This window comes from Staurois parvus, unplaced genomic scaffold (genome assembly GCF_062004578.1).
Source record: "Staurois parvus isolate SC_StPar_1 unplaced genomic scaffold, SC_StPar_1.0 ptg000017l, whole genome shotgun sequence".
In the NCBI taxonomy this organism is placed as follows: Eukaryota; Metazoa; Chordata; class Amphibia; order Anura; family Ranidae; genus Staurois; species Staurois parvus.
The window spans coordinates 23,026,709-23,054,694 of NW_028317813.1; the positions used below are offsets into that span (position 1 = coordinate 23,026,709).

Sequence of the window (27,986 nt, forward strand, 5' to 3'; positions counted from 1 at the left end):
TCAGTGCATTTTTGAATTGCAAAAAAATTTGCGAAAACTTTACCTCAGTTCGTAAAGCAGAAGATACCACTATGTGAATTGAGCCCAGTATGCCTAAATTCAGTTGTAAAGTAGCAAATTGTATTCGGGAGCTATAATCACATTTACCACTAAAAAAGCTACACATTAGGTGATTCATCTTTAGTTGTTTGACTGTCACATGACCACACAACGAGGAATTGCACTCCCTGTCTGTCTTGGGGGATTTGAAATTCATTAATTCCTAAATGTGCTAAAATAATAACTGATGCCTATTTTTTTTTTTTAAAGAGGGATTTGAAATGTCTTTGTTTAAAACAAGAATCAGAGCAGGGCCCTCTGTTTCCTCTTGTACCAAATTGTATTGTAACTGTAATGTCTACCTTCATTTTGTAAAGCGCTGCGCAAACTGTTGGCGCTATATAAATCCTGTATAATAATATTTACTTTTTGCCCTTTGCCAATGTTTAGCATGCAAAGAAAACTTGACCAGGTAGTAGTATTGAGGTAGGGAATAACTGACGCTTTACATTTTGTGTTCTGAGACTTCTTTTACGTTTTTGTTTTCTTCAGGGTTCCTTGGTGTCTCGGGAAGCCAGTGATAAAGAAAAGGTATGTTGTTTTTATTTTTTATTTTTTTTTTTTTACTACACAATATTGCTTAACCTCCCTAGCAGTCTGATTATGTCAGTAGTTCTGTGCTCAAAGCGGTACATTTTTTTGCATGGAAATGTTTTTTTTCATTGTAGGCCTGTAATTCTTAGGAATAACTCACTGAAATCTGTCCAAACAAGAGTCTAGTAAACATCCCGTGTACGATAAAATTTGAAACACAAAATCATAAATTATAATATAATAAATAATCATAAAAAATAAAACATTTAATTCAATAATGTAATCAAATTTAAAACATTGAAGTTTGAAATAGAGCGCCAAGTTCGCATATCGCTGAGCTCAGTCACAGAATAGTAGTTCTAATTTAATATTGCTGTTCTAAAACCGCTTTTGACCTGAAGGGACGCTTTTTGGATGCTATGGATGTTTCTCAGTTTCCAGGCAAAAAGAACACTAAAAATGCAGGCAGGACAAAGCATTAGGGACAAAATGTATGTGAAATGGTTTGATACAGTAATGAAATACTATCAGATTTTAGTGTAGTGAGTGTTACATTTTTGAATTTCCGGCTGTTTATGTCCCGCCGCTCGCAGGGAACGGAACCCGGAAGCCTGATGCCGGCATCGGCCGAAGGACATGGCCGGGGATGCTTCAGGGGGGACATCGCAGGGCAAGGTAAGTGCTGGAGGGATCCCTGAGCAATTCTGCAGGGTAATCCCGAGTGTAGCCGGGGTTACCGCTTCTGGTACTGAAAGTTAACCCCGAGCTACACTCGGGAATACCACCAGGGGGGTTAAATATAAAAATCCAATCTCCTGATGGTATTCTGCGGGGCATAAGCTTCTTTAAATTATTACAACTTATATGCAGCTACGTTCAGGTGATTGGATACTTGGGGGGAGAAGACTGCAAGGGACATCCTTACATATAACCCTCCCCACTCCCAGCTAGCCTCAGTTTTTTGCAAGTGTCCTTAGATAGTAGACCGCTTCTTTCTGAGAGAAGTCCACCTTTGTTTATGAAGGGTTTATCTCATTCTGGATTATTTCCTCACTTGTCTGCACTATAACAACTGAGGCTCATTCTCCAGCTTCCAGATCCGTGGATGCCTTGGCAACCCTTTGCTGGACCATACCCAGGCCCTTCCTAATGGAAGATGCTGGGCTGGCCTTGTGACATTTTTATATTTTGAACTGGTTCTTGCTGTGGATGCTTGACCATTTGTTTGCAACTCATGCTGCTTCCTTTGGTATGCAGTGCAGAATGTGGAGTTAGGCACAGGATTCTTTATGGAACCAGAGCCGTGGACTGCCTGGTACAGAGCCCATCGTGGAAAATTGGTAGATTGACTTTCTCAGTCATGAGTGTCTGGTTCTGGGGGAATAGGCTTTGAAGCCCTTTGCCACAGGTGGGAGACACCAGATATAGACTTTTCTGGTTTCCATATTCAACAACAAAAGCACAGGTTTGTTGCTAGGTCCACGACCCCCGGACCCTCACAATGGGTGACACCATTGGATTAGTTTAACTTGATCTATACCTTTTTGACCACTCCAGATTCTTCCCTGGCTTTTGTGCAGGATCGAGAGGGAGGGCATTTTGGTAATGCCATTGCACCAAGTTGGATATGGAGGATTTTGTATTTAGACATACTTGAGCACCTGGCAGACTGTCTAGGAGTTTTCTAGATCATCTGTTTTTCCTGCACCAAGGGCCAGTGTTCCATCCTGCTTCTCAGTCACTGGCTTAGGTCTTGTTGTTCACATAAGGGAGTACTAAAGTGTACCCCCATGGAGGGCTGTGTTTACCTGCATGGGGAGTTACAGGTGTTTGTGCATTTCCGTGCAGGCTGTCACATTGACGCTACTTTATTATTATTATTATTATTATTATTAAGTGTTCTTGCATGGCAAGACCACTTACTGTTATCGCTCATATATATTCTTATTATTATAGCCAAATTTACCACCCTAACGCCTCCCACAGTTTTTACACTACATAGACAGTAATATACCAAAACGTGCGGATTGTTCCCGATTCGTGTGCTATTACTTTGTGGAACGTTTTGCCGAATGGTCCACGAAATATTGGCGTTTTTGTGCTGAAATTGGTCCCATAGGAATGAATGGCGGAATGTTCAAAACTAGAGTGGGAGCTGACAAAAGCTAGAGTGTGAGCTGAAAAATCAGGACATGATTTCTAAATTGCCATCACTCCCTCATTTTCAAGCCCACCTACACAAATCGTATATCAAAACATTCAGCTATCCCTGCTGCCACTACAAATGTCCACGGCTAAGCCATAGTCCTGATAGTTTTCACAATATGACCATTTGTTTGCAACTCACGCTGCCCATTGACATTCATTGAAACTCCACTCTAGCCACCTCAAATTTGAAGGGCAATATCTAAACTGCGACACTGCCTTCATTTTTAATATTTCAGAGACATACTATGCATCAATATGTAGGTCTGGGTCTTGTGATTCTCACAATATAAAGCTCTTCGGTGTAGGATTTATAATTTTTAAACTACAACTGTTTGAAGATGGCAATCGCCAGTGAAGTGAGCAAGTTGGAGCAGTTGTTTTTTAACCGCTCTTCTCTGCCCTTGCTGTAGAGTGAGTTGCCATAGGAACCCAGGTGTGTGAGCAGGCAGCAGAGTGACAAAAGCTAGAGTATGAGCCGAAAAAATCAGGACATGATTTCTAAACTGCCATCACTCCCTCATTTTCAAGCCCACCTACACAAATCTTATATCAAAACATTCAGCTATCCCTGCTGCCACTAAAAATGTCCACGGCTAAGCCATAGTCCTGATAGTTTTCACAATATGACCATTTGTTTGCAACTCACGCCGCCCATTGACATTGTAGACTACTGGTGGAGGCAAGAACACTTTACACAATTTCCCCAGAAATTGTAGCTTTTCTGGTTATTATACAGGATTTATATACAGTGAAGGAACTGTTTGTTCTCCTCCGTATTTTGAGTGTTTGCCCACTCACAATGAAATGACCAGTCTAAAAATCAAATGGTAGGTGTATTGTAATACTGTGAGAGACAGAATAGCAACAAAATATTCAAAAGAAATGCATGTCTAACAAATTATGCACTGATTTGCATGTTCATAAGGGAAATAAGTATTTGATCCCCTTCACAAAACATGACTTAGTACTTGGTGGCAAATCCCTTGTTGGCAATCAGAGGTCAGACGTTTCCTGTAGTTGGCCACCAGATTTGCACACATCTCCAGGAGGGATTTTGGCCCACTCCTCTTGGCAGATTCTCTCCAAGTCTTTAAGGTTTGGTGGCTGATGCTTGGCATCTTGAACTTTCAGCTCCTTCCACAGATTTTCAATCAGATTAAGGTCTGGAGACTGGCTAGGTTACTTCAAGACCTTAATGTGCTTCTTCTTGAGCCACTCCTTTATTGCCTTTGCCATGTGTTTTGGGTCATTGTCATGCTGGAACACCCATCCATGACCCATTTTCAATGCCTTGGCTGAGGGAAGAAGGTTCTCACCCACGAAGGTTCTCATTCAGAGGAGAGCGTGCCGGCACAGGCTGGAATGCCTGGACGGTGATGTCACCCATAGGCTTACTATGTGGTATCCGTTGTTGGCTGTCCCTCCTCTCCCCTGAAACCTCCACCGAGAGCTGATCATGTGACCGGACTGGAGCGCCCTGAGAAAAGGTAGGTGTAAGAATCTTCCTTCAACAGGGTACTTAGAATAGGAGTCAGAAGGGGGGCAGGAGCCATTATATGCTTGGAACCTGGAATTCCACTTTAATGGCATGGCTGTTGAATCCACATTGCCGAGGAACAGGGGCCTTTCAGATTCAATCATCCCTACACTCTTGAAAGCTAGGAGGTCGACTTCTTGTAAAGTTGATCATTACACCTGGACCTACATAGTGGAAGTCTAGGAACTGTCATCCTAGACCTATTCTGTCCTTCCTCCAGTCTGGTCATGGCCAAAATTGTGCAAATCTTTATAAATTTAGGCCACAGTGTATTTTGCTACATTTCTTTGGTAAAAATAGCCCAAATCTGTGTATATTAGTCTGTGTGAAAGTTAGTCTACAAACTGATATTTATTTATTTATACACACACACACAGTATTTGACAAAGGATGAGTTCTGATGTGCTGCCTGCCCATCTCTTCATTTCTTGAGACTCTAAAATGCCAGGACAGTTAAACCCCCCCCCCCCTCCCCCCCAATTACATCTTTTTGCAAAGTAAACAGTCAAACATAGTCAGTAAGAGGCATAGCGAGTTTGAAGTTGTGATATTTTTTTTTTTTTTTTTTGGTTAAAATTTTCTGGAAAATTAGGGAATGAAATAACTTTTTTTTTTCACAAAGTTTCCATTTTAGCAAGTTATTTCTCACACACAGCATAGGCATATTTAGAATAACTCCCCAAAATACATTCTGCTATCCCTCCTGAGTATGGGGATTGCACGTGTGTGACTAAAACACACGTGCAGCTCATTTTTGTTCCAAGTATTGGCGTATTGTGCTCCTTAACAATCTTAACGTCCTACCCCCCCCAAAGTAGCCTGTATTTTTCCTGGGGTTACCATCTGGCAGTTGCGGCTGCAAACTTTCTTGGTCTACCTGACCTTGTCTTGGTATCGAGATCCAAGAATTTTCCACTTAAGTGATTGAACAGTACAGACTGGTATATTTAAGGCTTTGGATATCTTTTTATATCCTTTTCCATCTTTATAAAGTTCTATTACCTTGTTATGCAGGTGTTTTGACAGTTTTTCTGTTCCCTATAGCTCAGTATCTAGCCTGCTCAGTGCACCCATGTGTGAGTTAACAAACTCTCTGAATATTTATACACAGACATTTGCAATTAAAAAGCCACAGAAGTGAGAAATCAATCTTTAATTGCCATTTTGACCTGTGTGTGTCACTTTGTGTCTGTACCAAGGCTAAACATTCCAGGGTATGTAAACTTTTTTGATCAGGACTATTTGGGTGATTTCGGTTATTTTAAAAAGGAGCAAAACAACTATGTGATAGTATATGGCTTCATCACTGTCCTTTTAATAAGAGTTTTTTGGCCTGATCAGTTATATTTTCAATATAAATCCCAAAATGTCATGGTTTCTGCCAGGGTATGTAATCTTTTGAGCATAAGTGGCTTTTGCCTTTAAATATAAACCATCTTCTGTGCTCAAATTGACATTCAAATTTGCTGCATGCATAAAGCTAACACCGGATGTACTCTCACCTTCCTTTTTGACCTCACAATGTGCTTTTGTCCCTCAAATGGACCAAGAAAACTTCCTGGGTAATACTAGTATGAATCTCCACATTTGTATTATCTGCTCCTTTAGCATGTAAACAGAAACACTAAAAATAGTTCTTTATCCTTTATAAGGTTTATTCTTTAAAAAAAAAAACAAGTAAAATGCACTCACATTACAAAGGTGCCAGTCCATACTAAATATATACAGTTAGTGTACACAGATATGACAGTCTTGTGCAATATCGCCCGATGCAATGTAACGCTTATCACACTGCTGCCTTTGAACGAGCGTCGCAACGTCATCCAATGTCCTGGCCCGACACATTTCTTCACCACCGCGTGATGACTTCAGGGTGATTTTAATTGGACCGCACACTGCTCAGTCTATATAATTCTCAGGCACCATTTTATTATAGCCTAACTTTCAGCTTGCGGGTGCTATTTTGTTATAGTCCCACCATTGACTTTAATGGAAACTGCCGATCCCTATGGATATATCAGCCCACTAAAAGAAACTGGCCTGTATAACATTCCAGAAGCTGGATATTGCCCAAGTTCCTCAGACCTTTACAAAAAGACCCTAACCTTTAACTTACCTACAAGTCATATTTGTTCCATAAGCAATTAAAACAATTCTATAACCGCAACACAATGAAAAAATAAATGTAAAATGCATAAAAAAAATGAACCTTTAAAAAATAGGAATATGATAATCCCCTAAATGTGAATCATTACCTAAAATTAAAAATCAGTCAAACAATTCAAGTCAAATTCTTTGTTCAGACCACGTGCTGCCAAAGTTTTAAACTCATGAATCCAAAAGGATTCCCTTTTACTCAATTTCCTGATTTTATTTCCTCCCCTCAATTCCTTTTCAAACGTTTCTATTCCCCAAAAGTGCAAACACGTGGAGTCTCTATTATGCCCTTCAAAAAAATGTTTAGATAATTAATGCTGTAGGGTAACCTACAGAAATAGTATACACATTTTTTAATGTGGTCCTTCAATGCTCTTTTCTTTCTCCTTACATATTGATTGCCACATAGACAAGACACAACGTAGACTACTTAAGTGTCACAGGAGACAAAATCTTTAATTTTATATTGCCTCCCTGTAATAAGACTTCTAAAACTACTTCTTTGGTTATTTTTATACTCTATTGAATCTATAACAACGGACGCAAGCATAAAATCCTTTGCTATTGAAAAATGAGAATTTTCTTTGAGGGGGGGATCTAACACATTACTGACTAACTTATCCCTTAGTAGGAGCTTTTTTGTAGTGCTATAAATCCTGTATAATAATAATACAAGTTTAGGTTTATCTGAGTTAATAGCATTTAGTTGTTTATCTTGTTTTAATATTGGCCAATATTTACTTATAATACGCTTCACTCTCTTATATCAGGAATTATAATGTAAAACTGCAGTCGCAGAACAATCTTCACCATTTTCCTTGCCTATTTTATCTATTAACCCATCCCTCCTGATTTTCTTGACCATATCCCTTTCTCTCTCTGAAATGGTTTCCTTATCACTTTTCTCTTTAACCTCCCTGGCTGTATTGCCGAGTGTAGCTCGGGGTTAATTATCAGTGCCAAAAGCGGTAACCCCAAGCTACACTCGGGATTACACTGCAGAGTTGCTCTGGGATTCCCTTGATCACTTACCTTGTCCTGCGCTCCTGCGATGTGTCCCCTGCTTCGTCCCCGGCCATCTTGTCTGGCCAATGCCGGCATCTGTCTTCAGGGTTCCGGTCCCTGCGAGCATCGGGACGTACGGGGGCCGGAACCGGCGGGAAATTTAAAACTTTTAAAAAGTGACATTCACTAATACACTAAAATCACATAGTAAAACATTACTGTTTCAAAGCATTTCGCACACGTTTTGTCCCTACTGCTTTGTCCTGTGCCCTGCCTGCATTTTTACTGTTCTTCCTGCCTGGAAACTGAGAAATGTCCATGGCGTCCAAAAAGCGTCCCTTTATGTCAAAAGCGGATTTAGATCAGCTAGAATACAGCGATAGTAAATCAGAACCACTTGCAGAATTGAGTGATGATTTGTGGGGAAATTAGTCATCAGACACTGAAAATGATTTTGCGACTAAGCTCAGTGATGTGCGAACTTGGCACTATATTTCAAATTTCATTGTTTTTGGTTTGATTATATTATTGAATTAAATTTATTATTATAATATTTTTTATGATTATATTTTTATTTATGATTTCGTGTTTCAAATTTTTATCCTACCCCTGATGTTTACTAGATTCTTGTTCGGACAGATTTCAGTGAGTTATTCCTAAAAATTACAGGCCTACAATAAAAATACATATTTCCATGCAAAAAAATGTACCGCTTTGAGCACAGAAATATTGACATCATACCGCTAGGGAGGTTAAGTCTATAGGCTATAGCTTTTGACTGTTGTTCAAAATCCATCTGTGTAGTACACTTCCTTTTTATCCTCATAATTGTCCTCTGCGGACATTGGTAAGCCAAGGCTTACAGTGGGGATCGAAAGTTTGGGCACCCTAGCTAAAAATTTGTATTAATGTGCATAGAGAAGCCAAGGAAAGATGGAAAAATCTCCAAAAGGCATCAAATTACAGATTAGACATTCTTATAATATGTCAACAAAAGTTAGATTTTATTTCCATCATTTACACTTTCAAAATAACAGAAAACAAAAAAATGGCGTCTGCAAAAGTTTGGGCACCCTGCAGAGTTAATATCTTGTACTGCCCCCTTTGGCAAGTATCACAGCTTGTAAACACTTTTTGTAGCCAGCCAAGAGTCTTTCAATTCTTGTTTGAGGTATCTTAGCCCATAAATCTCAAAGAACTGGAAGACTTTTGTAAGGAAAAATGGGCAGTCTGTCACGCACTGCTTTTTTAAGGTCTATCCATAGATTTTCAATTATGTTGAGGTCAGGAGGTTGTGAAGGCCATGGCAAAACCTTCAGTTTACGCCTCTTGATGTAATCCCCCGTGGATTTCGAGGTGTGTTTAGGATCATTATCCATTTGTAGAAGCCATCCTCTCTAACTTCAGCTTTTTCACAGATGGCATCAAGTTACCATTCAAAATTTGCTGAAATTTTATTGAATCCATTTTTCCTTCTACTCGTGAGATGTTCCCTGTGCCACTGGCTGCAACACAACCCCAAAGCATGATTGACCCAACCCCATGCTTAACAGTTGGACAGAGGTTCTTTTCATTAAATTCTGTGCCCCTTCTTCTCCAAACGTACCTTTGCTCATTCCGGCCAAAAAGTTACATTTTAACCTCATCGGTCCACAGAACTTTTTCCAAAATGCATCAGGCTTGTCTATATGTTCATTTGCAAAGTTCAAACGATGATTTTTGTGGTGAGGACATAGAAGAGGTTTTCTTCTGATGACTCTTCCATGAAGACAATATTTGTACAAGTATCTCTTTATAGTGGAATAGTGTACCACAACTCCAGTGTCTGCCAGATCTTTCTGCAGGGATCGTGCAGTCAAACGTGGGTTTTGAATTGTTTTTCCTCACAATCCCGCGAGCTGTTCTGTCTGATATTTTTCTTGGTCTTCCAGATCTTGCTTTAACTTCCACTGTTCCTGATGACTGCCATTTCTTAATTACATTCCGAACAGAGGATATTGACATCTGAAAACGCTTTGCTATCTTCTTATAGCCTTCTCCAGCTTTGTGAGCGTCAACTATTTTCAGTTTCAGGTTTCTAGACAACTGCTTAGAAGAACCCATGGTGCCGATTGTTGGGGCAAGGTCAGATGAGTCTGGGCATTTAAAACCTTTGAGATTGACATAACCTGGTCTTCCCAGACGATGATTGAGAACAATCCATGACACTGGCAGGTCTCAGCTTTGCAAAGGGGGCAGTGCATGCTATAAATTCTGCAGGGTGCCCAAACTTTTGCAGACGCCATTTTTTTGTTTTCTGTTATTTTGAAAGTGTAAATGATGGAAATAAAATCTAACTTTTGTTGACATATTATAAGAATGTCTAATCTGTAATTTGATGCCTTTTGGAGATTTTTCCATCTTTCCTTGGCTTCTTTATGCACATTAATACAAATTTTTAGCTGGGGTGCCCAAACTTTCGATCCCCACTGTATATAGGAAACTATCAGCAGGTATATATGAATTTCTCTTGGTGCACTTAAAGTATGTTCTTATTATATCTTCATCTTCAATTATAAATCAAGAAAAAGTAAATGATTCTTACTATATTCCCAGGTGAGTTTGATAATCCTCTCATTCATTTTCACTAAACTAAATAACAGATCTAGTAAGCCCTCTTGATTTCCCTCCCATAGGATGATCAGGTCATCAATAAATCTACAATATAATGTAATATGAGATATTTTATTAAATTCTCTCCTCCTCTCATTGGGCCATATAGATATTAGCTATATTTGGCGCCCATTGCCACTCCTGATTTCTGCAGATAATACTTGCCTTGGTACCAAAAATAATTGAGGCAAAAATCTAAGCATTTCAAAATAAATTTCTTATTTTTATTAGATATTTTAGTACTTCTTTTTAATGCCATTTCTGAAGCTCTCCTAGCTCCCTCATAGTTGATGTCGGTATACAGAGCGGCTACGTCTGCTGTAACCATGATGATGGTCTCCGCTGTACTTTTGCTATTTTGTAATAATTAGAGGATATGTTTGGTATCTTTCAAATAAGCTTTTGTTCCCTGTACTAACGTGTGTAGGAAGAAATCAATATACTGTAGCAGTCTTGCTGTTAAAGAATCAATTCCTATTATTATAAGACGCCCTGGCAGGTTTTTACTACCCTTATATATCTTTCTACAAATTGGCATCCTGCAGTAATTTATCCATTATCTCCATTCTATTAACCACCTCCCGTCCGGCCGTTGTATATAAACGGCCGGACAGTGGCAGTGCAGGATCGGGTGGCTGTTTATAAACGGCCTCCCCGCTCCCTTGGAGCGTGCAGCACCGCGATCCGGTGCCCGCTGTGTTCTCCGGACACCGTGGAACACCAGTCGTCGTACGGGACCTCTGTGCGAGGTCCCAATCATGTGATCACTCGTTGGCCAATCAGTGATCACATGCAGAGTAGTAAGCAAGATGTCACTTCTGACATCATTGCTTACTACGTGTGAAATCTGTGAATGATCACAGAGGGCTATTCACAACAGTCTTGTACCATGTGGCAAGCTGTGACCAATCACAGCTCACACAGTAGTTCTCAATGGCTGCTAGAATGCAGCCAGAGAGGAGGAAAAATGATTGCTTTTACAGCCTTTATGGGTGTAAAAGCAATCAGTGTAAAAAAAAAAAAAAAAAAAAAAAATCTTCATCACCCCCCATAAGTAGTACAATGTCACCATGGTGACACTGTACTGCTAGGGTGACCGTATGTAAAAAAAAAAAAAAACAAACAAATATAAAAATTAAATAATGTTTAAAAATTTTAATTTTTGGTTATAAACCAACTTGGGTTATTTTTATTTTATTTTTTTACTAAAAAGATAATGGAATAAATTTTGGCCAAGATTTATGATGAAATATTATTTACTTGCAAAATTTTATAAGAAAAACACTTTTTTTTCAAAATTTTTGGACTTTTTCATTTACATAGCCAAAAAAATAAAAATCCCAGTGGTGAATAAATACAGTGATTGCAGCGATTTACCGTGTTTTGTCGCGTTTTCAGCATTAGAGCGTTTTTAAAGTTAAACTCCCCTAGAAACCCACTAGTTCTGGGGTTTTCTTCCAGCCAAAAAAACACTGATTACAAGTCTGTGTGCATGAAGACATAGGATAACATGCTGGGGAGTTTACTGGCTGTAGCAAAAAATGTCAAAAGCCAAAAACAGCAGCTGTAAAAACATCCAGTGTGTATGAGAACTAAAGCATTCCTCAGCTGCATATAGTATTTCAGGAGATGAAGAAACACTGTCACCCAACGAATTCTTAATCTTTGGGATCCTGGTTTTGAGGGCCAATTAATATCATGTAGAGGTCTCATTTTAATGTATTTTTACTAATTGTATTCGTTTTACTGCAACAGAAGAAGGCAGAAGGGTGATTTAATGCACCAAATCTCCACCTAATACTAAAGCATCAATTTAAAATGGCCTGACTTTTTATTTTTATTTTGTTTTTTGTATTTTTTTTTTTAACCTTCAGATTAAAGAGTTGCCAACCCTGAAAGACATGGATTTCTTAAACAAGAGTCAGAAATTGTATGTTGATGAAGAGCAGAAGAAGACATTCATGGAGAAACTGAAGCGTGATGTTGAGGTAGCTGAACCCCTTGATTAGGTGTCTAATAGTATTTGTGGCATATAATGTAAAAGTTGAATCAACTAACTGGTGACGTATTTTTTGTTATCTTATTGGCCTTTTACAGTACATACTAAAGGCAAAACATTTTTTCTTTTTTTTTTACATTCTGGATAAAGTGAAAAAGGATTAGAACATGTCAGGTTTTCTTGCTTTCTATGTCCCAGTTAGGAAGATTTGTCATCCTTATTTGTCATGTTTACCATTATCGAAAGTGAAAATGTGACATTTCTATTCAAAAAAGTGACAGTTGCGTTTTGCATTACCTTACTATGTAATGGAAAAAATATTTAGCTCTCCCCCACACCCTTCATGTGGCTTCATGTCTGACTCCTTGTTAAAATACCCTATATACAGTGAGGAACAGAAGTATTTGAACACCCTGCAATTTTGCAAGTTCTCCCACTTAGAAATCACGGAGGGGTCTGAAATTCACATTGTAGGTGCATTCCTACTCTGAGAGACAGAATTTAAAAAAACAATTCAGGAAATCACATTGTATGCTTTTTAAAGAATTTATTTGTCTTGCACTGCTGAACATAAGTATTTGAACACCTGAGAAAATCATTGTTAATATTTGGTACAGAAGCCTTTGTTTGCCGTTACAGAGGTCAAACGTTTCCTGGACTTCTTGACCAGGTTTGCACACACTGCAACAGGGGTTTTTGGCCCACTCCTTCACACAGATCTCCTCTAGATCTGTCAGGTTTTGGGGCTGTTGCTGAGCAACACGGAGTTTCAGCTCCCTCCAAAGATGTTCTATTGGATTTAGGTCTGGAGACTGGCTAGGCCACTCCAGAACCTTAATATGCTTCTTACGGAGCCACTCCTTGGTTATCCTGGCTGTGTGCTTCAGGTCGTTGTCATGTTGGAAGACCCAGCCACGACCCATCTTCAATGCTCCAAATCTCACAATAAATGGCGCCATTCATCCTCTCCTTAATACAGTGCAGTCGTCCTGTCCCCTTTGCAGAAAAGCACCCCCAAAACATGTTACCACTCCCATGCTTCACAGTAGGGATGGTGTTCTTGGGATGCAACTCATCCTTCTTGTTCCTCCAAACACGACGAGTGAAGTTTAGACCAAAAAGTTTGCTTGGCAATTGCCCTGTAGCCCTTTCCAGCCTTGTGGAGGTCCACAATTTTGTCTCTGGTGTCTTTTGACGGCTCTTTGCTCTTGCCCATGGTAGTAGTTGGCGTCTCACTGACTGTGGGGTGGACAGGTGTCTTTAAAGAGCTCAGACAGGTGCTACTAAGTTAGATTAATGCATGGAGTAGAGGTGGACTTTTTAAAGCACAGTAACAGGTGTCTGAGAGCCAGAATTCTTGCTGTTTCTTAGGTGTTCAAATACTTATGTTCAGCAGTGCAAGACAAATAAATTCTTTAAAAATCATACAGTGTGATCTCCTGAATTTTTTTTTTTTTTTAATCTGTCTGAGTGGGAATGCACCTACAATGTGAATTTCAGACCCCTCCATGATTTCTAAGTGGGAGAACTTGCAAAATCGCAGGGTGTTCAAATACTTCTGTTCCTCACTGTATTCCACTTCTGGGTATATTTATTTTTATACATGAGTTATATGTATTATTACTTTCACAGTATACATTAACCCCTTATGGTAGTGATCATTTGTTTTTGCACTATAAAGGGCTAATTTTTGTTTTTAATCCCATCATGACAGGTGATACAAAAAGCATGATGCTGCTACTAAAGACCAATTTACACTTTGCGCAGTGACAGACATTTTACCAAATGCTAAAACGTCTGCAACTGCAGAGACACAGAGGAAACAATTGTTTCCGATGTGTCTAGTTCACACTGCAATGCGGCCTAGCGCTGCGCTATAATGCAGACCTGCTGCATTTTATCGCAGCGCACTGACCCGAATTGCACTGCAATGTCAGGCAGCACAGCGCCCAACATTGCAGTGAATGAAGTGTACATTTTTTACACTTCAAATAACGCTTTTTCAAAACCAAAAAAAAGGAACCGTGCAGTGCTCTAAATTGCGCACCACACTGTCCCCTAGTGCAGCCGGTGACAGAGCTGTCGCAGTGGTAAAGTACTGAAGCAGCTCTCCATATAGTGAAGAATTTGCCCTAAATGTCTTCGTGATTCAGAGGCAGGTAGCTTGTGTGTACATTTTTCAGGCAATAAAGAGTTTATTCTTTTAATAGAATATATAAAAAGAACACCATGAGAGAGGTTCACTAATTTTACATTTCTTTGCTTGAAACTTTATCCTGAGAACAAGATGTTCTTGCACTATATATGCAGTGAAAACTGTCTTGACTAGGGTTTATAAAATGCTATATCTAAAGAAAAGAGAATGTATTCAAACTAATATGAGTTTGGTGCTCGCTGCCTGTTTTTTGGTTTACTATATTTTATTTATATTGCACATCCTCATTCTGTAGTGCTTTACAGTAGATGCCCTAATACAAACATATTACATGTGCATTAACACTTTATCCTTCACAAAAGCACACTGGAACAAGATGTCAAAGGTTTAAAGTGGTATTTACAGGCTTACCTGTAAGTATAAATCAAGAAAAAGGACTTTACTACCACTCTAAAAGATCTCGGCTTTTCACCTCATGAGGCGGGTAGAGGAGGCTGTATGAGCAGTTGTGTTTTTTTGTTTTTTGTTTTTTTTTTTTCAATATTAGGCTGCCTAAGCAGACAGCAGGGTTCTCCCATTAAATCACTGTCTGATCTCAGTTCATCCGGGGGATGTGCCTGATCATGGTGCTGTGAGCAGCGTGAGGCTCTAGGCGTCTGCCAGCTATGGGAGAATTGGCATGCCCAACTGCTCTGAACTGACCTGAAGGGTTCCCAGCTGGAGAAGAGCAGGGGGGACCACGGTCCATCGATGGCCGGATGGCTTCGGTGACTGCCGGTGGGGGTGGAGAACCTCCATGGAGTTGGGTCCCGGGAGCTGCCAGCTTGCCTGCAGTCAGTAGCGGCTGGGAGGAGTGCAGGAGATCTGGGTCCTAAGCGGGCTGGGAGCCGGAGGCGGCTGCTGGGAGTGTCCAGGCAGCAGTGGAATTTCCAGCCCACAGAGAAGCCTTAATGGACCGGGAGAGCAGGAAAAACTGTGGAAGAAGCAGAAATAAGGCTCTGGAAGGATCCCTCCTGTGCTGAGCTATTGACCTCAGTAGACCTAGAGACCCCCCCAGACAATCATAAAGACACAGAGTCCCCCACACAGGTGTGTTCGGAAGCCTGACGCTGAAATAAAGGCTGATGAGCGAACAGGGATTGATCAGTATTGCATGGTCGGTTCGGGAGTGATGGTGAGTTTACGTGGGTAACGGCAGGACACTCTGTGATATCTGATGTATATGTGAGAATGAAAAGTCAAACGTGAGCATTGGGACTGTCAGAGGAATACACTGTGGGGAGTTCTTAGGTTCTCTTAGTGCTCTCAGGCCAGGGGAACTGATTTACTTTTTCTGGCTCCCAAAGAAATGGAATAGGAGTAGCATTAATCACTAGAAGTAAAAGAAAGGACCTCTCCCTGGGGACGATTTTCTCTGTGTTACAACGGAAAAACCAGTGCGAGGATATGCAGGTGATTACCTATGTGGCAGTTATTGAAAGCTGAGATAATAGAAAAGTAAAAAGAGAGTTGAACCAGGAATGAAGGGCATATCGGCTAAAGGCTGGGGCTCAAAACCCCCCAACCAAATGCAAAAGCCACTACAATTAAAAAATATATGGAGAAAAGTCCAGAGAATCAATCTCCGGAAAGTCAACAAGTAGGGAACCAGACTAATGAATCAAATAGTTTGGGCTGTGTTATGGAACAAAGTGTCACAGAACACAAAAACAGATATGGCGGAAATGTTTGCAAAACTGGAGATGTCTTTGAAAAATGAGATGAGGGCACTACGCAATGATTTAGGTTGGATATTAATGCGTGTGGAAGAAGTAGAAGGGAGAATGGAGGCACAGGCTCAATTAATCAATAAATTAGAAATGCAGATGGAGATGTGCAGAGAACAGGAAAAGCTCTCATTTAAAGTTGAAGATCAGAAGAACCGTGACAGAAGAAAGAATCTAATGATCCGGGGCTTACCAGAAGCAGAACAGGACTTAGTGGAGATAATGAAGAGTGTGTAATCCAATAATAGGAAGACCAGTGCAGAAAACCTGAAAATTGAGAGAGTACATAGGGTTAGATGGCCAAAAGGAGCAGCAGCGGAAAACCCCGGAGATGTGACAATTCGGTTTCATCATTCCAAAGTTAGAGAGTATGGAAAAGCTTGCGGGACACTACTGAATTAAAATGAGGAAACAAAGTAGCCAATTTTCGCTGATATTGCTCCAGAAACACTGGCTCGAAGATGATCTCTGAAATTGTTGTTGGAGCACATGAAAGAAAAAAAGTTTGATTATAACTGGGGCTTTCCAGCCTGCTTGATGAGATGAAAAGATAGAAAATCAGCAAGGCTGAAGTTTCCAGAAGACCTCGGAGACTTTTGTGAAAAATTAGACTTACAGAAAAAAGACCTTGAAGGGTGGTCAGAGGGGCTTAGAGAGAGGAGGGCAGGGGTCAGGTAAATGGCAGTGGGTATCTAGGAAGAAGAAATAGGGAGTCATGGTGTGTGTGTGTGTGGGGGGGGGGGGGGTAGGGGGGAGGCTTGGAGAGAGGTGGTGTTGTTTTTTTTTTTTTTTTTTTTCTTTCTTCTTCCTTCTTTCTTCTCTCTCCCTCTCCCTGTTCCTTAGTCCTTCAGCTTCGGTCCCTCTCTTCCCTGCGAGATAAGGGGAGGGGTAGAGAGGGCATAGATCTGGTGGGTGGCCTGGAGGTCAAGCACGTTGTCCGCTCCAATCTGACTGATGTTATGAGCTAGGGATTGGAGTGGGCGTGCGTGTTCTGAGTCTCACCCCAAATTAGGCATTGCGAGTGGGAACAATCCACGTCAGATTCTGGGGTAACATGTAGGCCATGAGAGTTTTTTAGGGGTAAGAAAAGTAGGGAGGGTGGGAAGCGGGATGGTGGGGGGAGGGATATGGGGGGATGTCTTTGGTGGGGAAAGGGGAACATCCATATCTTAAATTGTCTCTGTCTTCCTTCATTGGGAAATCTGGTAGAGTGGTGAATTAACAGTAGAAATGAGCCTAACTAAGTCTGACTTATAATGTAAAAGGGTTAAATTCTCTGACAAAAATACAGAAGATACTGAGCGAAATCCATCATCACTCCATAGATGTAGTGTTTGTTCAAAAGACGCACATAACGCACTATACAAATGTCAAGTTATACTCAGTTTTATCCATGGTGGTATTATGCTGATTCTCCAATTAAAATGGCCAAAGGAGTAGCAATTGGATTTTCAAAAAATGTAGATTTCACCCTGGAAGGGAGATTTTAGGACTCAGAGGGTCGGTTTCTATTCCTGAGGGGAAAATTACAAGGATCTGATTACACATTTTACATATTACACAGTTAATATCTACTGTCGGAATAAAACTCGGGAACATTTCTGGAGAGTGTTAAACTTTTTGAATTTAAAAAGGGTGTTCTGGTTGTGGCAGGAGACTTAAATTTGTGTCTGGATCCTCAGTTGGATGCATCAAGTACACAGAGAGGAGGGGGGGGAGGAGATTAAAAGTTTTGAAGAGGTTATTATATCAATGCCAATTGATTGATACTTGGAGAGTAAAACATCCAAGAGAAAGAGACTATACCTTCTTCTCTCTGGTACATGGATCATATTCAAGCCTGGATTACATAATGATCAAGCATAGACAACTGGAGTTGTTGGTTAGTTCCAACATAGAGGTTGTGTCCATCTGGGATCATGCTCCTGTCACAATAAGACTACAGACAGGTGGGGTTCAGGCTAAATTAATATGTGGAGATTATATGAGATGCTCATACAGAATCCGGAAATAGAGAAAAGGCTTAACCAGGAAATTGAACAGTTTTTTTTAGCTCAACGAGACTGAGGAAGTTTTGGAGGCCACAATTTGTGAGCCACACAAAGCATATATTAGGGGAATATTGATTTCGATAGGAGCGAAAAAAAAAAAAAGAACTAGGTAAAAAAAAAATAAAGATGGTGATTGAGGAGATCCATAGGTTAGAACAGTTACATAAAAAGATGAATAGGTACAGATGTTTATCAGAAGATTATTTTCAAAAGAGAACTAAAAGCGCTTATGGAACAGGATTCGAGAAGGATACTCAATAGGGTCTCAAGAGAGATATCAGTGGGGGAACAGACCTGGAAAGTATTTGAGGGGGTTAAAGGAAAAGAAATTAAAAATTTTATAGAAAAAAATTAAAGACAGAAAAGGAGAAATGGTTTATGCCACCACTGATATTGTGTCAGGGAGCGAGGAGCCAGACACACAAGGAGGTGCAACTAAAGGTAGGTTTATTAATATAAAAATAAGACAAGAGTCTATGCAAGTCCAACAGCGGAAATCGTAGCCAAAGCCGGGGTCAAGAGCCAGGAAGAATCGTCGCCAGAGCCGGGATCAGGAGCCAGGAAGAATCGTCGCCAGAGCCGGGATAAGGAGCCAGGAAGAATGGCCGCCAGAGCCGGGGTCAGAAGCCAGGAGGAGTCTTAGCCAAAGCCGAGTCGGTATCCAGGAAAGCAATGAGTAGCTAAACAGGAGCTTGCTGTTGTGCAACAGACAGGACACGAATGCAATGGATAGCCACAAACAGCAGACTTATATGTGATAAGCCGCCACCTCCTGGGGGAGGAGCCGCAGAGGGCTGAAAGCATAAAGGATCCCACAATGCTTTGCAGACACCTAAGATGGATGCCAGCACATGGAGCAGCACAAGGTTTGAGGAAAGGTAGGACCTTGACAGTACCTCCTCCTCAAGGGCCCCTCCCCCTCCGCGGCTCAACATAAGGCTTCTGTTGAAAGCGGGCGTGAAAAGCGCGGAGGAGGGCAGGAGCATGAACATCCGCGGAAGGAACCCAGGAACGCTTCTCAGGGCCATAACCACGCCAATGGACCAGGAACTGCACCTGACCACGGACCAACCAAGAGTCCAGGATGCGGCTCACCTCATACTCCTCATGACCGTCGACCCGGATAGGACGAGGCCGAGGCGGAGAGGCAGTAAAGCAATTACAGACCAGAGGCTTCAACAGGGATACGTGGAAGACATTGGAGATACGCATCCCAGGAGGAAGAGCAAGGGCATAGGCAACCGGGTTCACCCTGCGGAGGATGTGGAATGGACCAACAAAACGGGGAGCCAGTTTCGGTGCGGGCACCCGGAGATTGAGGTTACGAGTGGACAACCACACTCGATCTCCGACCTGGTATGAAGGAGCAGGCAACCGTCTATGATCAGCTTGGAGCTTCTGGCGCTGAGCTGAGTCCTTTAAGGACCTCTGGATCTGCCCCCACGAGGAACGCAGGGCAGCAAGATGGTTATCCACAGCCGGAATGTCCTGTGGCGATAACTCAGGCAATACAGCGGGTTGGAACCCATAGTTGGCCATGAAGGGAGACATCCCGGAGGAGGAGTTGACAGCTGAGTTCCTCGCAAACTCTGCCCATGGCAAGAGATCGACCCAATTGTCTTGATGGTCAGAGATATAGCAGCGAAGGAATTGTTCCAGGGCCTGGTTGGAACGCTCTGCAGCCCCATTGGACTGCGGGTGTTAGGCTGAAGAGAAGGAGAGCTTGATACCCAACTGGGAGCAGAAGGCGTGCCAGAACCTGGACACAAACTGGCTCCCACGGTCCGAGACAATCACCTTATGCAAGCGAAAGATCTCCCTGGCGAAAACCGTAGCCAGTTCTTGCGCAGTCGGCAATTTCTTGAACGGAAAACAATGGCACATCTTGGAGAAACGATCAATGACCATAAGAATGACCGTATGGCCTCGAGACGCAGGGAGGTCTACAATAAAATCCATGCCCAGGTGTGACCAGGGACGCTCCCCATTGGGAATGGGTTCTAGAAGGCCCAATGGAAGATGCCGAGGAGATTTATTCTGGGCACAGACAGAACATGCCGCTACATATGAGGCGATTGTCGGAACGGAGAGATGGCCACCAGAATAAATGAAACGACCCAGGACAACTGGTTCCTCCCTGGATGACCGGCGGTCTTGGAATTATGGTAGGTATGCAGCAAGCGGATGCGCAATCACTCAGGTACGAAACATCTACCAACCGGTCTCTCAGAGGGAGCATCAGTTTGAGCCGCCAAAATCTGCTCCCCAAGGGGAGAAGTCAGGCTGGTACGAATGGCAGCCAGGATCTGATCCGGAGGTATGACCGAGGTCGGCTCAGAGTCCTCCCTGGACAGCTCAGAGTATTGCCGCGACAAGCCCTGACATTCTTGGAGCCAGGCAAATAGAAGACCACATAGTTAAAACGCGACAAGAACAGAGCACATCTGGCTTGACGGGGCGTCAACTTCTTAGCTTTCGAGAGATATGTCAGGTTCTTGTGGTCAGTGAGAATGAGAACCGGAACCGCAGAACCCTCGAGCAGGTGCCTTCATTCCTTGAGAGCCTGAATAATGGCCAACAACTCCCTGTCTCCAATCTGGTAGTTGCATTCTGCGGAGGAAAGCTTCCTGGAGTAGAACCCACAGGGAAGTAGGGGTCCATTGGGCAACCGACGTTGAGACAGGAGGGCGCCTACTCCCGTTTTAGATGCATCAACCTCGAGGACAAAAGGCAACCCAGGATTGGGATGAGACCGTATCGGAGCGGAAGTGAAGGCGGATTTCAGAGCTTCGAAAGCTAAGATGGCCCCAGATGACCACTCATGGGGATTACTGCACTTCTTGGTCAGATCTGAGAGAGGCTTGGCCAGCGTGGAGAAGTTCCTGATAAACTTCCGATAATAGTTGGCGAATCCCAAAAAGCGCTAAATGGACCGAAGACCACTGGGACGAGGCCACTGCAGAACCGCCGAAACCTTCTGAGGGTCCATGGAAAATCCCACAGCGGAAATGATGTAGCCCAAAAAAGCAACCTGGGATCGGTGAAATTCACACTTTTCAAGCTTACAGAAAAGCTTGTTATCACGTAATCTTTGCAGCACTCGCTTAACATCCTGGATATTAGACTCCATGGACGCAGAGTAAACCAGGATGTCGTCCAAGTAAACTACCACGCACTGCTGCAACAAGTCACGAAAGACATCATTAACGAACTCCTAAAAGACCGCAGGCACGTTACACAACCCGAAGGGCATAACCAGGGATTCATAGTGGCTGGTTCTGGTGTTTGACTGTGGTCTTCTACTCGTCGGCCTCCGTGATCCGTACGTGGTTGTACGTAGCCCTAAGGTTGAGTTTAGTAAAGACCGTTGCTCCCTTGAGGCGGTCGAACAACTTGGTTATCAACGGAATTGGTTAAGCATTTTTAATCGTGATTCGATTGAGACCCCTAAAATCAATGCAAGGCCTCAATTCACCGCCCTTCTTTTTCACGAAGAAAAAGCCAGCTCCTGCTGGAGAAGTAGACTTGCGAATGTGCCCCCAGCAACGTACTCCTCCATGGCCTGATTCTCCGCAACCGAAAGAGGATACACCCTGCCACACGGAGGAGTGGCACCGGGTTGTAAGGTTATGGCACAATCGTATGGACGATGAGGAGGCAGAGCACCGGCGCGCACCTTGTCGAACATTTCCAGGTACTCCCCATAGTCAGTAGGCAACACAGAGTCCGAGGAGGCACACAACACCTTAACAGGTCCACGGATGCAACCAGCCCCACACTGTGGAGACCACGAGAGAATCTCGGCAGACCGCCAATCAAAGGTCGGATTGTGCTTTTGAAGCCAGGGATATCCCAAAACCACGGAGTAGTGTGGGGAAGAAATTACCTGGAAACAGGCCAACTCCCTGTGAACAGCCCCAATAGCTACTTCCACCGGCAGGGTCTCGTGGGTAACCTGAGGCGGTTGCAGGGGCCTGCCATCTATCGCCTCGAGGACCAATGGAGTAACTCGAGCCTGCAGAGGAATGGAGTACGTGGCAGCAAACGAACTGTCCATAAACATCCCGCCAGCACCAGAGTCTACCAACGCCTGGACCGTCACCGAGCCTTCCGCCCAAGAGAGGACAACGGTGATTAGCGGTTTATCTTTGTGGGAAACCGGGGATGAGGAAACTCCACTCAAGATCTGCCCCCGACAAGATCTCAGGTGCGAGCGTTTCCCGGACGGACCGGACAGGACTGCCGAAAATGCCCACCGAGACCACAGTACAGGCAGCGACCCTCCCGACGCCGAGAGGCCCGCTCCCCCTCGGAAAGGCGAGCAAACCCCAGCTGCATGGGCTCACCGCCAGACAAGCCATCCCCAGGAGGCGTGGAAGGAGAGGGAGGAACAGGTGGAACAGAAAATGTAGGCGCCAATCGGTTAGGAGACCTCCGCAGACGCTCCCTAAGTGAAGGCCTCTCCCTGAGCCTGGTGTCAATCAGGATTAGGAAGGAAATGAGTGCTTCGAGCTCCACAGGCTGTTCTTTGGCTGCAATCTCGTCCTTCGACGCATCTGAGAGACCATGAGAGAAAGCAGCCACCAGAGCCTCATTGTTCCAACCCACCTCTGCCGCCAGGGTATGAAATTCTATGGCATACTCAGCAACGGTTCGTGAACCCTGATGCATGGACATGAGCAGCTTGGCAGCAGAGGCGGAGCGAGCAGGCACATCAAATACCGTACGGAAGGAGGTAACAAAACCGGCAAACTCGTGAATCCCATAAGGGATTTTCCCAGGCCAAGGCCTTGTCCGAGAGCAGCGAGATTCGGAAGCCCACCTTTGACCTCTCAGTAGGAAAAGCGTGGGGTATCAATTCAAAATATATGCCCACTTGGTTAAGGAAACCTCGACACTGACTCCGTTCACCCCCAAAGCGCTGTGGAAGGGGGGCTAAACCAGTCATACTTCTGGGCACCGCAGGTGCGGCAGCAGATGCGGAAGTAGGCGCAACAACGGGAACGACCACAGGAGTGACAACCGGCCTAATAGCACCAGGAGCAAGGTGCGCTGTGTGTGCAAGCAGCGTCTGCAATGCCTGAGCGCACTGAGCCAACTAGAGATCCTGCTGATTAAGTCTGGCAACCAACATAGGGAGTGGGGGCGTACCTGCACCGTCAGGATTCATGGCATTCGTGTAGTGTTGGAGCGAGGAGCCAGACACACAAGGAGGTGCAATTAAAGGAAGGTTTATTAGTATAAAAATAAGACAAGAGTCTATGCAAGTCCAACAGCCAGGATCAGGAGCCAGGAAGAATCGTCGCCAGAGCCAGGATCAGGAGCCAGGAAGAATGGTCGCCAGGGTCAGAAGCCAGGAGTAGTCTTAGCCAAAGCCGAGTCAGTATCCAGGAAAGCAATGAGTAGCTAAACAGGAGCTTGCTGTTGTGCAACAGACAGGACACGCATGCAATGGACAGCCACAAACAGCAGACTTATATGTGATAAGCCGCCACCTCCTGGGTAAGGAGCCGCAGAGGGCTGAAAGCATAAAGGATCCCACAATGCTTTGCAGACACCTAAGATGGATGCCAGCACATGGAGCAGCACAAGGTCTGAGGAGTGGTAGGACCTTGAAATATTGCAAATAGATTTAAAAAATATCATAGTATACTGTATGAAGTGAGCCCCGGGAATCAAAAAACGGAAGATTAAAAGAAGAAAATTAAGGATATATAGATATAGATAGAGAGAGAGAGATAGATATAGAGTCAGGTCCATAAATATTGGGACATCAACACAATTCTAACATTTTTGGCTCTATACACCACCACAATGGATTTGATTTGGGCACTAGGGGCCGCATAGAAAAGGCACGCCCAGCTAATGAACTTGGGACCAAAGCCGAATCTAGACAATGCTTCCCATAGTGAAGGCCATTCCACACTATCAAATGCCTTGGCCGCATCCAAAGACAAAATTGCCCTCCCCCCCAGGATTGTCCAACGGAATTTGCAAATTCCAAAAAAGTCTATGGTTATTATCCGTCGCGCTAGAAGGAATAAATCCCGACTGATCTTTATGTACGATATTACCAATAATCCGCGCCAGTCTAATATCTAGAACTCGGGCCAACAATTTAGCATCCGTAATCAGAAGGGAAATAGGTCGGTAGGAATCAGGTGTTAATTTAATCTTTTCCAGGCTTCAATAATACTATAATAGCTTAATTCATGGAGGGGGCAAACCATTACCATCCATGGTGGCGTTCAGGTCATTGAGTAATGCCGGGAGGAGTTGTGCACCGTATCTATTAAAGATTTCGAAAGGCAGTCTGTCTGAACCCAGAGATTTATTACTGGGGGTGGCTGCCAAAGCTTCAGATAACTCTTCAACAGTCATTGGCATCTCCAGTTCTCTCTGGTCAGTCTCCGATAAAACAGGAAAATAACAAGTGTCTAGAAACTGCAAAAGCTCAGAATGGGTGGCTATATTTTTAGAAGCATACAGATAATCATAAAAGTGATGAAATACGCTCAGGATTTCCGCATGACTCATGCTGATTACTCCATCAGCATCCTCAATCTTGTCTACAGTGGACTCCCGTTGTTGTGACTTTGCCACAAGAGCAAAAAGGTGCCCCGTACTTTCCCCCTCCTCAAAATATTTTTGTTACAAAAAATATTGCTTCTAATCTGCCACTTGAGTAAGCACTGATTCCTAAAGGGCTTGGGCCTCTTTCCAGGAGGTGCACTTGGATCATCTGAACCTCCCACTGTTGGAACATCTAACTGTACCTTTTCCTCCCACTCCCTGGATCTACGCTTAACCGCTGAAATCTCCCGGATAATCAAGCCCCCCAGGAAGGCCTTCATCGCATCCCAAACCATTCCTGGCGAGGACAAGCCTTCATTCCACTGCAGACAGTGTGACAAATCCCCTGAAATAAACTTGGACTCCTGAAACAGTGTCAACCAAAATGGGTTCACCTTCCACGGCGGACGAGAACGGGTATAACACACCTGTAGCTTGACCCAGAAAGGGGCATGGTCAGGCAGAGCCCTGGGTTCATACGCAGCATCAAACACATATGGCAGGATAGTAGTGTTCCCAAGACCCAAATCTGTGCATGAAAGCCCATCATGAGTAGCAGAAAAACATGAATAACATTTTGCTGATGGATAATTCATTCGCCACACATCCCGGAGGCCCAGTTCCACCAATAAATAAGCAAATGGGGTAGGCTGAGAGGATAATTGTCTGCCCCACCGCCCAAGGGCAATCTATCCAAGCTAGGGAGTAAACCCTTGTTATAATCACCCAACGCCAATGGGCGACATCAGGATGTAGGCCATAAATAGAGCTAGGCATTTAATGACCTCTGAAGAGTAGGGTGCGAGGGATATATACCGCAGCCACAATTCAGCGAAACCCATTCAAAGTGCACAGTTGGAAAATATACCTGCCCTCTGCATCAATCCACTCCTGCACGTGAACAAATTGAATAGAGTTAGAGATGAGGATACACAAACCTCTTGAAAACTTGGAGTGGAAGGAATGATATTGTATGGGAAATAAACGAGAGCGGAGGGTACCGACAGTGTCATATTTCAAGTGGGTCTCCTGCAAACATACTACAGACGGTTTTAAATGCTTAAGTACATGAAAGATCGCACTCGTTTAGTTTTATCTCCCAGGCCCCTTACATTCCAGGATAAAAACATCATTTCTTTATGGGAGACAGACATAATTCATATGGATAAAATGGGAAGAATAATTCAATCATGGACAGATATAGCGCCCCCCAAGGGGAGCAATGAGCGGGTAGGCAGTAGTAGGGATCCAGATCACATGGGTCAGGGTGACCAGGAGGACAGCTGCAGGAAACAGGGAAGATAAACCCAGCAACATGCACTCCACTAAACAGACATCCCAGGTGAACCATAAACAAAACAATGGAAAATACTGAAATTATTACCGACATGTAGGCCAACAGAGCCATAATAATATTAACTGAAGACAGTGGCAGGAAGCCAAAAGGTCCCTTCAGGACCAAAAACAGGTTGGCGTTTGCACAATGTCTCGTGGACAAGCACACAGCAGGTAAATGTAAGGAGAGCCCAAGAGGGAGCCCCAACTTAAGCGGGGAAAAAAATCAGATTCAAAAAGGGAAGGAAATGTGAGAGCAATACCCCACTGTTCTGCTAAGCTTCGTTTAAGGCACTAAGTGTCAACCAGGTCCCCAAGGTCAGGTTCCAGGAGAGTTTGCCAAGCGATGTTCCGCTACATCCAACCACTGCAAGGCTGCATTAGGATTATAAAAGTGAGAAGCGCCATCCGCAAGCATGTGAATTGTAGCTGGATATAGCATGGCATATTGAAGGCCCAAAGCCCGAAGAAGTTTCTTGACATCCAGGAATATTGCGTGTTGTTTTTGAACTTCCACGGAAAAATCTATTAATAAGGATACTTGAACATTGTCAACTGACAGGTTACCCTTGCTTCTGGCCTTGGAGAGAATGGAGTCTCTGTCCCGGAAGTTGAGGAGTCTGAACAAAAAGTGCCGAGGAGGAGCACCGGCCAGAGGAGCACATGCTGGGATTCTGTGTGCACGTTCTACTGCAAACATAGAGGAGAATGTATCACTGCCAAAGGTAGAGGTCAGCCAAGCTTCAATAAAGGGTACAGGATTTTTACCCTCAGCATGCTCTGGGATACCCACTGCGCACATATTGTTGCAGCGTAACCGATTTTCCAAATCTTCCAACCTAGAGGCATTAGTAGAAGAGATCGATTTGCACATATCTCATGTCCCTATGTAATAGTTGCCAATCAACTTCCAGGGTACTCACTCGCCCCTCCAAGGCCACAGTGCGATACCGCAGTTTTTGTATATCTTGACACACCAGAGTAAATTCCATCCTCATCCCCTTCACTTCCCCGGTAAGAACCACTACAGATGAGGTACATGCAGTGACTGCGGAGAGAATCTCTCTAAGAGGAAGCGGCCAGGAGCATACACCCGGACCGAGCCGCTTTCCCGTTGCCTTGGTAACCCGAGACTTAGCGCTGGGTTACTATGACAATGGGCCCCGCCCCTGCGACGCTGGCCTTTGTCCCTGGAGGGCATGTAGCGTGTGAGAACAGGATAGCGCAGTGCCCGTGGGGACAGGGAAGGGGGGTGACAGGAGGGGGAGTATGCATGTGGATTCACACAGCAGGATGCCCAACTTTCTGGTGCTCGGCCAGAGGAGCAGGATGTTCCCTCGGCAGGGGGGCAGATTGCTGGCGGCAGAAGAGTTAGCGGCTGTCGGGAGGTGGGGGTTGTCAAGCAGCAAACGGGGGGAGGGGGGGAGAGACTAGCTCTGTGACAATAGACCTCATGTTTATTTTACAAAAAAAAACCTTTAGTATCACTTTAATTGGCCCCTATGGTGCTAGGATCCTGTTGACTAAAACCTGCAGTGTTAGGACACCTTAACGAATATGTAAACCCATCATTTCATATTCCTGATATGTGCCTGCTATTACATGTACTGGTATGTAAAAGTATCCTGTTCACTTTCTATTGCTTACTTTGTGTGAAATGCCTGGTTTGCTATCCTATTAAAAGCTGACCACACTAAGCAGGAGAACACACTGTGGTCAGTTCTCTAGCTGTACTAGGAATTCATTGTGCTCTCGCCAATGATCAGACTTCTGCTGACACCCCAACCCTCTTCCCTCGCACAGCCATTCACTGGGAAATTGTGTTCTGCTGTTTCCCCTCCCCCACCTCTCACTGTGAACAGAGGGAATGTGATCACTTACAAAAAAAACAGTATACCATTTTGCTTTTCATTTC

The 27,986-nt window shown here is 43.5% G+C and overlaps 1 protein-coding gene across 2 annotated transcripts in view; it reads left to right on the forward strand.

Moving 5' to 3' along the window:
* Nucleotides 1-27,986, forward strand: part of PIP4K2C (phosphatidylinositol-5-phosphate 4-kinase type 2 gamma) — a 142,644-nt gene that overhangs the window by 68,515 nt on the left and 46,143 nt on the right. For both annotated transcript variants that reach the window (XM_089681394.1, XM_089681404.1), the window contains exons 6-7: nt 592-630; nt 12,067-12,180. In XM_089681394.1, coding sequence (XP_089537520.1) covers nt 592-630; nt 12,067-12,180 — 153 coding nt within the window. The remainder of the gene's footprint in view (nt 1-591; nt 631-12,066; nt 12,181-27,986) is intronic.